Here is a 13216-nt window from a genome sequence, read left to right as displayed (position 1 = left end):
AATTTATATCAATTTTATTATTATTATTTTTTATCCTTGAAAAAATAAAAAATATACAATTTTTTGATTGAAACATATAATTTTTTGATTAAAGATAAAAATAAGGCAAAAAATCTGTTAATTTGAGTCTGGATTACAATTTTAAAAATTTTAAATTCTATATATTAAGATGAATCAATAATTTATAATAATTTGACGCAAAATTGACAAGTATAATTTTTCTTTAATAAAAACAAAATAATAAGCCACAGGCTTATTTTTGCAAAATTGGGCCTGCCTTAGGCCAACCCCATCTATCTATCAAATCAAAACTAAACTAAAGCCCAAACCCCCACTCCCTCTCTCTCTCGCACGCGCTCTCTCTCTCTCTCTCTCTCGGCGGAATTTGTTCAACAAAATCGCTCCAAGTCCAGGTATTCATTGTGACCTAATTCGTATGCGTGGATATTGCTTTAGTTCGTGCATCTTTCTTCAGATATTACTCCATTAATTTCTACAGGCATGGTTGATTAGCAAGCAGTTTTCTTTTCCCCCCGTTTTCTGTTGATTCAGTGCTTGTAATCTCTACGTGTCTGCCAATTTTACATTTTTGGTGCATTAGTTGGTCGTGAAGGATGAATTTTAGTAAAAGGCATAGTCCTGTTCAACTTTCATATTTTAATTGCTTTTGCTTCCTTCGCTGTGTCAAAAAAATCCAGCAACGTCGCTATTCACCTAGAAATTATACCAATCTACTGTATTTTCGCGTCTTTTGGAGGCTAGACTTTGATGAAACTTCCCCCATGAATGGTAAATCAATCAAGACTAGAACTTTTTGATAAATTTATTCAGTTCCTTCGTTGTTCTGTTTATGTAGGGCTGATAAAGGAACTCATGAGTTGAGCAGTGAATTATTCATCTTTGATTTGAAAACGTCATGACTTTTAAGAATATGTTCGGAATTGATTCGCTTATTAGTCAAACTGAAGCTGAATGAGCTTTTAATAAAGCTGAAAACAAATAAATCTAGTGCTTTGATTTTCTTAACAATATAAGCTTATCATACTGAATAGTAGGTTGTTCAAGATTTTTCATTACTTAACGAACTTGAAACTTGTGTTCGAGGTTGGCTTAGTTCTTAAATGAACCAATCTTGAACAAGCTTTTCTCAAGCCAAACAAACGTCAAGTTTGAAAACTTGGGTTCATTTAACAGCTCTGTACATATCCTTGTGTATCCCTTTCTTTCTAAAATAGCTCTTGTTCATTAAAGTCACCTCCTTTCAGTGTTCTAAATGGCGGCCGCCGAGGCTGCCTAGGGCTTGGAGGTGTCCTGCTGCCACGCCATTACCCCTTGGCATTTGATTTGGCCCCCAAGGAGGTTTGGCGGTGTTTGGCGGTGTTTGGCGGCCACCTAGGCGGCCATGGCGGTCTTGGCGGCGGCGTCGGCGTCTTTGGAGGCCTTTGGCGGCCTAAAATGTATAGTATTAAACTAATGGAGATCAAGTTTTGGAAGGGTATGGAGGAGAAGAGTTAGAGGAAGGAGATAAACTTTGAACTTGGCATTAGGGATCTCCGATCTCGTTTGTTTCTACTTGTTGTCTTATTCAACTTATTTGCTAGTTGCTACTACTTAATTTCATTTGGGTTTGTACATTAAACTTTGCATTATGGTTATGTAGAACTTGGAACTTGCATTATGGATACATAGAATATAGTTTGATTGGGTAATGGTTTGTTAAAAAAAAAAAAAAAACGCCGAATTACTTGGCGCCGCCTAGGCAGCTTGGAGGTGGGTCTCCGCCCTACTAGCGCGAAGTGCCATTTAGAACATTGCCTCCTTTGCACCAAGGTACTTGATAAGTTGATCTGGGTCTATTAGGCCTCATTTCTCTTCTCTACCTTTAGTCATTTCAGGCGTAAATTTAATCTGATAAAGAGGAAGAAAGGTCAGCCCAAGAATTCTTGTTTCCTATCGTGGCAGAGCCCCCAGCTGCGGCCGGCCTTTCTTTCCATTGAGCTGAGCTGGGATATTTGTTCTTTTGAACCGTCTTGTTCAAGTGTTCAGCTAGTTGCCCAAACAATGTAGCACTCAGATGAATTGCTTCTATAGGAATTAAACCCACCCCAAGCATTTTGGTTTGCAATCAAGTTTCTCTCTACCAGAAGATTTTTCTGTGAATTTTGTAATATATTTGTAAACGCTATGGGAAAAAGCTGTAATTAGTTATTGCTGTGCGGTGTAAAGGATACGATTCCCACGTGCCCAAGTGGGAGCAGTTGATGTTGAGCTTCAAGAGCAAGCGATATAAATCTTCTTTGCTGTATCCCATATGTCTTCCTTCGTCTCTTCTCATTTCCCTATCGTTTGTGATCTATCTGAACAATTCCTGTCGTTCCGTGGTTCGTAAGTTGTTGGGTGAACCTCGAAGGAAAAAGAGTAGGATGGGGCTACCAGCTAAACATTCTTGGTGATCATAACGCTTACATTATTGTTGTGATGATTTTCATACATGGGTTCCATCTGCTATGGCTGTTGTTGATTTACAGATCTTGTTTGAGTTACAGGATGTTTGCATTTGTTTCTAATCGAATCGAAATTTTACTTGCTTATTTCACTTTTTGTTTCACTGCCTCTTTAAGCTTTGAATGGTTCGGTATGGTTTTGACTGGTCTCGTTGTGCTGTCTGTTTCAGCTCTGATCATTCTGATTAAGGTCAAAGTAGATCTCCCATTTGTTGCTTGTCTATTTCAACAAGAAATTTCATGTCTGAACTAGACGTCCCGATTTCAACTGCTTTCGGTATGTTGTATCTGTTCAGTATTCAACAGGAAGAAGATTGGAAGCCATATGAGTTAGTAATTGGCTTTTTGTTGTGATCTAAACAGATCCTTTTGCCGAGGCCAGTGCTGAGGACTCAGGTGCTGGTACAAAGGAGTATGTGCATGTGCGTACTCAGCAGCGCAATGGGAGAAAAAGCTTGACCACTGTGCAGGGGCTGAAGAAGGAATTTAGCTATAACAAGATTCTCAAAGACCTCAAGAAAGAGTTCTGCTGTAATGGTACTGTTGTCCAGGACCCTGAGTTAGGACAGGTTTGATCCTAATCCTACTCTAAAAACTAGTGTGCAACTTTATGTAGTGTTTCATTCATTTATGTCACCCTCTGAGGTTGAATTTGATATTAAAAGAAAGTTTTTTTTTTTAATCACAAAATAAGTATTTTTTTATTATCGGTAATATTAAAAGAAAGTTGGGGAAATCATGTCGGCATTCCCTATAGTTTGGTCTTAATTTTCCTTTCATCCCTCTAGTTTTGATTTGATTATGCAACACAACACCTTCCCTCTAGTTTTGATTTGATTATGCAACGCAACAGCTTGCAGTTTGAACCAAAGTTACCCAAGTTAGCATCATTTTAGCTTTTCTAATAGAAAATAATCTGCCACACAGGTGCGAGGGCTTAGAAGGGCATCTGTTCCATCCCATCGAATACCCATCATATAGCCATAGGATACCAAATTTGTTCTTTACTTCACTCGTTATCGTTTTACCTGACACCAGCACAATAATTTATACCTTCTTTTTTCTATCTAACACTCTGAAGGGCTTTCTTCGTTCAAAATTCCTACTTTAGTTCTTAGTGTTTATACAAGCAATACGATGGTTGGCACTTGGCACCTACCTTAACAACAATAGCCTCCACAGCAATAACCAAGCCCAACTCCTTAATTGGTGAATCCTCCAATCTCAAGCAAGGCTCAATCAACTAATATTGCAGGAGCTGCCAGCTGGATAGACCAATAAATGACTCAAAGCACTCCACCACGAATAAGAGTCTTATCCAGGATGAAAACTCCATTTTTTGAAATGCAATCTTGTTATGAACAGAAGCTCAAATTTATCAGTTCCTCCTAATGCCAAAACCAAGTACGACCCATTGAAGCCTCCTAGAATCCCTAAGAGGCTGCTAGTAGCTCTTCTGAAGGTAGCTTAGAGCCATAGCCATTGAGTGATGCCCTGAGTCTTGAGGTAGGCTCAAAGTCTGCCGTGGCTAAATTAGTCTATATCAATTAGTCAAACATAATTGTCTCTGACAAGTGAGAAAGATGCTCCCTCTTTCAATGACAATTCAACAATTTCCCGAATCTGAGACTTCAAGAATAAATGGAAGAACTGTTCAAATGCACGTACTTAGAAAATATGAAGTGTTGATATATCTAAAGACTTGGAAGCACAGATCTTGATACAAGATACAACACACCAATCCATGGATACGTAGGATACAGATACGTATGTGAACTTTTTTCTGTAGATATATGTTAAACATTCATTTATTTGTGGAAATGCCCTTGGTATTTGTAGATTGGCCTTGCATGTCCCATTCACTTTCAGATATATATGATACATTCATTTCCATGGTATTGTTTATCTGTACCTCAAAATAAACAGAAGGATTTAGTGCAACTTTTCCATGGATGCAGGTCATTCAACTTCAGGGTGATCAAAGGAAGAATGTCTCCACTTTCCTTGTGCAGGTGAAAATACTAGATTGGACTTCAATTTTGTGCTCCTATTCACGTGTGTGTGTATCGGAACTTGTATTTTACACGAAGTTCATGTTTCTTGTACAGGCTGGCATTGTGAAGAAGGAAAACATCAAGATTCACGGTTTTTAGAAAGCAGCAGATCAATTTCCCACTTAGTTTCTCATCCCCAACCTATGTCATCACTTAGAATACTATCTTATCTATTATACACTTTACCAACAATTCGAATGTATTCTCTCAACCACAAGATGCTTTGCCATCAGTTGTGCTGGTATATGTATGTTTTAAGAGCTTGATACGTTACATTATGATTCAAGTTACTAGTTTGGCTACCTGCTGCCACAACCAATGTTGGTATTGGGAATAAATTTTCCTCTTTGGACAGTACGGAAATGTCAGTCAATTTGTTTATGTGTCTCTTATTGATTGTCGTACTGGTGTAGTTCATATTTGCTCTTCGGGGCTTGCCAAAACAATGACATGCTAGCGCATGTCGTGCGCATCCCGAAGTTGGGACACAGGATTTCTCAAGTTTTCCTCGCATAAAGTCTTGAAGAATAAGCCGAACAGCCAAAGCGTTTCTTTCTTTTTGCTGGTGTTTGCACTAGTGAAAACTGTTCTTCGTTTGGGGCTTGTCTTATATACCGATCCATTTTGTAGGAGTACGGATATCTCATGCTCTAAGTTTGCTAGTTGGTTTTAGTTGAGTTTAAGTCAACCCTCATGCTCTAGCGGTTATTCCGGTTGGTTGGTGGGTTTGTCCCTTCCACACTTGTCTAGGTTTCGATTATTAGGGTCAAGCCGTTAGAAAGTATTTTTTTTGTAAATTTCCTAGGCTTGGCTTGGATGACCTCCTTTTGACCGAACTAGAGAAGAGATTAGCCGGTGTGCGCATAAGCTGGCAGGAACATTCCCGACCATGGAAACCAAAAATGGTTTAAGCTGCTCTGGATTTGGAATTACTGCACTAGACGTAGTGCTTGCCATGCACTGTATCCTTACTATTGGGTCGGCGCAAGTCTCCATTGGGTGGTCAAAATTGACATGCCTAGTTTGGTCAACTGGCATGATCTGTTTCAAGAACAGGATTTGCAGAATTTTCAGTAATTTTTTAGTCTACGGAGTTGGTTGTGTTGAGTTACATTTACCATCCAATTGGGCTGAATCTTTTTCCCTGTAAGCCGAAATTGAACTGATCTTTCGTTTGCCCAATGTGACCTCCAATAAGTGATTGGACTAAATTTTTGTTAGGTTCATGTTTTACTTTTAAAATTAATTATCCGTCTCGATAAGAGTAGTCTAAAAAATAACAAATTATGACAAAAATCAATAAAAGTTCACTGAATACGATAAAAGTACTCCTACCAAACAATTGATATTTTTTGTGTCCATAGTTGTCTTAGATGCTTCGGTCCACATTTTTTACGTTTTTTCGATTCCTCTCATTGAGATAACACAAAACATGAAAAGCTGAACAAAATATTATTCTAACAAAATACCAGACCAAAAATTTAGGGGAAACTCACGATCGGTACACATACTCACTTCATGTAGATGGTTACACCGTGGGGTTCAAATGTTGTACAGTATACCTATCGTTATAAGAGAGGCGTATATTGGGATTTGTACTGCTTAAGCACTAATAATTCAGGTAAAATTGCTAAGGAACAAGTTCATTTTGATCTTGTGCGACGAAGTGGAAACAACGAATTTTTTGGATACTGCTTTGTCGTCTTGAGAGCCAGTTTGTGCGTACCTCAAATTAATCTATACAATCCCTCGCACGATGTTTCACACTCTACAAAAATACTTCCGTCATTATTTTTGTCAAATAAAAGTGTTAGATCATTCCTATTGTAATAAACAAATGTGTGTGGATAAACAAATTTAATAATAATGCTCAAAAAATACCCCACATTGTAATAAGCAAAGTTACAAGTTTTTTTAGCAAATAATCAAATTCTACCCATTCCATAACCAAACTTAACAACTTTTACCAATAACCAAACTCAATAACTCAAAAACACCCTACATTGGAATCGTCTCATCGAGAAGAATAATTTGGTGTGGTCGGGTGCGTGATTATAACTCGTTTGCGATTGGACAAATGTGTATTGTGTATTGTGGTTTTTTTTTTTTGTTAGAGATGCAAAAATAACCAATATAGAGGTAGAGGTTGTTAAGTTTGATTATGGACTAAATGGATAATCAAATATGACGTGACATATTTTGGTTATTGATTTTGATTATTATCATTACGGATGCTCTTAAACAAATACCATTGCGGAGTATAATTAATAGGTTTTAGCTATCTTTAATGCACTAAACCAAACAAAATCCATTCCCATTTAATTTGTCCATTGCTACGAAGAAGTAAGGAGTCAATTTATGAAGTACTTAATGAAGCTGGTAGATTAATGTTCTTTGGTCTGGTCCCCGAGATTAATTCTAGAATTCAATTTATCATTTAATTATATATTCTATGAAAGCTATAGATGATCACCAAGCTGTTACTGAACTGACTTAAGAGAAGAGAAAAAAAAATAAAGGAAAAGAATAACTCTTGAATAACTAGTTCGAATCATTATCATAGACCATGTCTCTCAATCTTCCAAGCATCCAGAAAGCTAAGGTCTCAGACGACTATCTCAACCTTCAACTAAGCATAGGGTCCATGTGTGTGTACCTTGAATGAGTTAATACTGAGAAAAACACGCGGTGATATATATATATATATATACTAGTGTAATTCCGCGTGCTTCGCACACTGTTGTGTGCTCATTGGTGTAACTATTAACTGTTCATGTATGTAAGATAGTTTGGATTAGGATATTGTTATGGAAATAAAGAAGTCGTAAGAGTAAGTAATTGAATGAAAGGTCATTTTAAAAAAGAAAAAAGAAGAAGATAGTATTTTTAAGCAATACAAAAGGAGTTCTTGTACGGAAAAAATAACATATAGAACACTATTTTGGAGTACCAAAATATTTTTAATTTTGTAGACTCAAATAATTAATTAAGACTGTTGTAATTTCATAGATTATACAAGTAATTTAATCCAACATATGCACTAAAATTGAAGAGAGTCACGAATAGTTCAACCTTGTTAAAAAAATGGATTATAAGGAACGGTATTTCTGATTCCATCAGGACAAATTAAACATTGCATAAACATAGATCAAAGAAATAGGTCTTTGGATTAAAATATAAATTCATTCTCAAACAATAGCAACAATAATCAAGATAATGTCATGGATTAGATTCTAAAACTATGCAAATAATGAGGCTTTTTCGTCTTCTTAACAAAGCAAAGAGGGATCTAAATACCTAAAATACATATGAAATGCCTTTTCTTCTTGACTAAGCAAAAGGGGACCTATAATACCTCCGAAAAGCATTTTCTTCTTGACTAAGTAAAGGAAGACCTTAAAAACCTAAAATACTATCGAAAAAGCATTTTCTTCTTGACTGAGCAAAGTAGGACCTAAAATATCCCAAAAGTCTTTTCTTTTTGACTAAGCAAAGGAGGACCCAAAATATCTAAAATACCCTCGAAAAGCCTTTTCTTCTTGACTAAGCAAAGTAGGACCTAAAATAACCTCAACTCAAGATGTCCAAAAAATATTTGAAAGACGAAATCTACAAGGGTAATTTTGTCTTTTAACTTGGTAGCTTGGCTTGCCTTAAATTAGGGAGAAGAAAGTTTTTTTTTTTGTACTTTAAAAAAACAATATCCCTTAAATTAGGGAAAAGAAAGATTTTTAGATTTTTTTTTTGTACCTATAAAAAACAATTTCCCTTAAATTAGGGAAAAGAAAGATTTTTTTTGTACCTCATTTTCTTCTTGACTAAGCAAAAGACCTAACACTGAAATGCCTAAAATACCCTCATATCTTAACTCCATCGTTGACAAACTATAAGGACAAATTGGTAATTTCACATTGTGGCTTGGCTAGCCATCCTACATTCTTTTAGATCTTTCAAACAAGACGAAATGACGACCATATCTTTCAACTCAAACTACAAGCGTAATCCTACGAGGGGTAATTTTGTATTTTCACTGCTTGCCTTGGCTTACCATCCTATCTTCTTTTATTACAAGTGTATTGATATATATATATAGTCTCCTTCTCCTAAGGACCACCTTAACATAATAAAATGCGGACCTCCCTTTTCTGATAGTATTTTGATGATCCGAGCTGCTCAATATATTCATAACGTGATTTTAAGGGTACTCGCGAGAAATCAACCAAAAAAAATGACATAGAAGGGCTTCATCCGAGCAGTTTTTGTTTGTTTTTATTGAACGGTTCAAATAAAAACTGCTCGGATGAAGCCCTTTCCGGTCTTTTTTTTTTTTTTCCGATTCCTCGCAGATACCCTTAAAATCACGTTCTGAACATATTGAGCTGCTTGGATTATCGAAATTGAAACAAAAAATGGGAGAAATTTAGAGGTCCTTATTTTTCATTTGAAAATGACTGTATATATAGTCTCATTCACCTAAGGACCACATTAACTTAATAAAATGCGGATCTCTCTTTCTCGATAGTATTTTGATCATCCGAGCAGTTTATATATATATATATATATATATATATATATATATATATATATATATATCCACATAAAAGGAAAGATCTCACGTAGCAATATAAACCATGAGGAATCCCGAGGCTCCGGCCAAGTAAGCATGATAAAGTAACAAGTCATTGTCTTTTGTGTAGCCGCATATTCGAATTCCATGGATCAAGATGTACTTAGAACTCTTTCCGGTAATCAAGGGATTTTGGAGAAACAACAAAATCAAAATTATTAACGAGCTTTGACTTCTTCTATGTATATTGAAGAGTTTATTAATGGAAAAGACCGGCAGGTAAAAGAAAAAAAAAATCCTTGACCTAGAAGAGGTCACCAAATCCATTAAGTTTGTCTTTTTGCTATGACACTCTCAATGTCACTGTTGAGTGTTGTCTCCAATTTTTTGCGTTTTTTAATTTTACTATTTCCTCCGTTCCAAAATATTTAAATATATATATATATATATATTTTGGACTGAATGCCATTTTCATTTAATCCTTTAAATTGTACGCATAGCAGCGCCACACCATTTAACCCTTGAAATCAATGAAATACTTATTTACAGGTTACACAAATTAAAATTATAGTGAAAATTCGTAGCTACTCGCATATTGCGTTTTATGGAAGTCTTTGACCTCATCAAAAAGATGCTCCTTGGACGTTTACATCGAGTACTGATGGGCTTTGGTCAATTTAGAGGGGGTCCCACTTTCGTTTTCCCGGAGGGGCCATGACACTGATAGGTTCCAGCAAGTGGACAAATTCACCACAACTTATTAGGTCAACGTCAGATGATGACAATCCATAACCATAATCCAATCCTTGTAATATTCCAATTCTGAAAATCTTGTTGTCAATGTTTTGATCATAATTTTTTAATTTTTTTATCCAGTCGAACTAATAATTTATAAAAATTTAACGTGAAACTAACAGATGTAATTTTTTTTAAATAAAGAAAAAAAATTCAATTAACTTATTTAGCTAAAAGACTTGTAGTATGGTAATAAAGTTCGGACATAACTCTAAACATATACTAACACAGACACGCACATGAAAATCATTTTGCACAAAAGTGATTATCAACTATCAAGGGGGTACAATTACACAAACTTACCCTATAATATTTGGTAATTGTTGGGATAGCTTCTAAGATGAATCTTCTTCTTAGAAGTTGTCCCAACAAGTATGGGTGTGAAATTATATATATTATTCCTTCTAGATTGCACTGACATCTTCTTCTTATCAAACAATGTAGTACTTCTCTTTTGGCCATCCCGCTCAAAATGTTGTGCGGTTTTGGTGATCAACAAACAAAATTGCACTTCTCTATTTACACAAGGGTAAATTTCACTGACCTCCCCTGAAAGGTTCTCGCTATATCTAATTTGGACGAAAGCGGATAATGCCCTTGTAATACAACCCATAGGTGAGGTTGGTGGATGCGTGTAAGTGGGGTTTTATTCATGTAAGAAGACGGCAAATCTCAATAAGAGGCCAAAGGGTACTTTTGCACTTTGGAAATTAAGAGAGGGTGAGATTAGCAACAAAAAAAAAATAGATGCATGCTTTTGGTTATGACCACATAGCTCCTTAGAGTCCGTAACTATTACATAATCATGCAACCAAATGCACAACTAAGCAAATTGATCACACATGATTGTGTAGTAGTTAAGAGTTTTTTAGCTCTACATGACTATGCTTCAAGACCACCAAATAATTACACAAGATGAGCAAATTCGATGAGTTACTGGCGTACCGCATTGTTGTAAGGGGAAGGGAGGAAAATATAATTGTATAATAATTATCAAGAAAATAAAAAAGTGACTTGTTTAATTAAACAACTCGATCTTCTATGATTAGCACATACTTACACAATTACACTTTTTCCCGCATTTTCATTCATGTTGGGACCCATTCACATTGTATTTTACATATGAATATAAAATTGTTAAACCAATGTTCTACTAATAATTGCATTTACTACCTTTCTCCCATGGTGGCTCCTACGATACGTATATTAAAACGTTGTCGTGGCCAATACATTTAATAAATCAATCACTTTTCGAGGGCACAATAATATATACTCCCTCCGTCCCAATTTAAGTGTCTACTACGGTTCTTTGTGTCATTTTCAATAGCTTATATATCTCAATATATATTACTAAAAATATGCAATATGAATTTTGTTTGATAGATCTTAATTATTTCTATAAGACAATGATTTTAAAAACATAAACCATAATATATGTTGAGAAACCCCTTTTGAAGTCTTCCACCGAGTATTCCGTAACATTAAATTTTGCCTTGATCCAAAATGCCACTCTAATTTTGATCAAGTCCACAACTTTCGTAACATTCGGATGCTTGTTATTGAAGATAACGTCCCCTCTGTTTTTTTTCCTTTTCCCTTTTGCCATTTGGTCTCCTGCTCCTTTTTTTGGGTGGGACCTAAGTGGACTCCTCTCTCGATGTACCCTTGTCGAGCTTAATAAAAATTTTCCTTTTGCCGGGCAATATATATATATATATATATATGTTAAGAAATATAAATCATTGAAAATGACACACAAAATCATAATGAGAGACTTAAATTGGGACAGAGGGAGTAATAGTATACTAACACATCGCCATTCTTCAAACTAAGAAAATTTAAAAAAATGAAGTAGACCCAAAAGGAATTATCGGGGATCACTAGATCTGTTGACTGGGTAGGGACTTTTGATAACATGCGGTGTCCTTAACGGGTGGAGTCAGACATGCATACATTCTCTTATATATGTTCAAAATAGATGTGAGAAATGTGCTTTTCTACGTTTGATTTGTGGAAATTTTATATCCATTTCAAAATTAATTAGCAATGAGTGAAGAAGTTTTAGATGTTATTAAGTGATCACTCATTCCACTCCTAAGCAATGTGGGACTCTATTTCCTTAACATCCCCCCTCACGTGCAACTACTTTTGAGGTCTGTCACGTGTGGCCACTTTTGAGTCCCATCATCGTGCAGCCTTTTTGCTGGTCTGTCATTGTGGGTGTGGATTGTGAATTTTGTGGAACGGGTCCCGCTCTGATACCATGTGAAAACTTTATATCCATCCCAAAACCAATTGGCAATGAGTGGAGAGGTCTCAGATGTTATTAAGTGATCATCCATTCCACTCTCAAGTAATGTGGGACTTTATTTCCTTAACATTCCCCTCACGTGCAGTCACGTTTGAGGTCTGTAATTATACTTAGCAGAGATCAATTTCTTATTAAACGGATCCGAGAGAGAGAGAGAGAGAGAGAGAGAGAGAGAGAGAGAGAGAGAGAGATGAAAAGTGGCAAGAAAAAACTATAAATTGTTCATTTGGGAGCTATATATTGTGACAGTTCCCTGAAGAGGGAGCCAATTAAGAAGGATTATTGGAGCTCATCAAAACAGAAAAGAGCGATTAACGAGCGAGCTGATTTTGGGGAACTTTTCCCCTCCTAAATTAGCTAAATATTACTCGTTGATCATCGTGTTTCTGGACCAATTTACGAGCACATGAATTAATCCCGAGAAACTGAAATTAACGACCACACAAACTTCCAATGGCCTCATAGTTTTTAAGTTACATGTCAACGATAGAAATTGAACCTGAGAGCTTGAGAGTGTATATTTACTAATATTATCATTATCTAACGAAAGAAGCCCCTTACTTGCTTTCATTATCTGACTCGACCAACCACTTACGCTTACATTAGCTAAACATATGGATAGGAAAAGGACCTCTGCAAGATGCTCCTAGCGAAATTTACTAATAATATGTTCTATTTATTGTTCTTGGTTCCAATTTTGATCAGCTAGCGTCAATGCAAAATTTAATTAAACATTTGAAGCTCAAACTCAAGTGAGAACGAATTACTATGTTAACTTTCGGAACTAAAACGAAGTAAACATATTTTTTTTTTAAAATAATTAATTAATTACTTGAAAAGGATTATTAACAAATTAATTAATGACATCATGAAATGAGTAAAGCAGATTAGGGGTCCAACCGTCCAAGATTGGCATGAATGCAGTTAATGGGACATCTTGTGATGGCAGAACCCGCGTGAGTATACACAGTTGTCATTCAATTGG

The 13216-nt window shown here is 35.8% G+C and overlaps 1 protein-coding gene across 1 annotated transcript; it reads left to right on the top strand.

Moving 5' to 3' along the window:
• Positions 1 to 299: 299 nt before the first annotated feature.
• On the top strand, positions 300 to 4939 carry LOC131323056 (protein translation factor SUI1 homolog). The gene is made up of 5 exons (XM_058354674.1): positions 300 to 413; positions 2675 to 2781; positions 2868 to 3073; positions 4463 to 4516; positions 4613 to 4939. Exons 2-5 carry the CDS (start codon positions 2745 to 2747, stop codon positions 4655 to 4657), a joined length of 342 nt encoding a protein of 113 aa, XP_058210657.1. The 5' UTR covers positions 300 to 413; positions 2675 to 2744; the 3' UTR covers positions 4658 to 4939.
• The last annotated feature ends 8277 nt before the right edge of the window (positions 4940 to 13216 follow it).

This window comes from Rhododendron vialii, chromosome 4a (genome assembly GCF_030253575.1).
Source record: "Rhododendron vialii isolate Sample 1 chromosome 4a, ASM3025357v1".
NCBI classification, from domain to species: domain Eukaryota; kingdom Viridiplantae; phylum Streptophyta; class Magnoliopsida; order Ericales; family Ericaceae; genus Rhododendron; species Rhododendron vialii.
This window is presented reverse-complemented; position numbering and strand designations above follow the sequence as displayed.

Excerpts from the sequence above, each read along its gene's own strand:
- LOC131323056 (XM_058354674.1), top strand. The coding sequence starts at position 2,745 with ATGTCTGAACTAGACGTCCCGATTTCAACTGCTTTCG. Across the intron at positions 3,074-4,462 it reads AGGACCCTGAGTTAGGACAG|GTCATTCAACTTCAGGGTGA; the intron begins GTTTGATCCTAA and ends CCATGGATGCAG. Across the intron at positions 4,517-4,612 it reads TCTCCACTTTCCTTGTGCAG|GCTGGCATTGTGAAGAAGGA; the intron begins GTGAAAATACTA and ends TTTCTTGTACAG.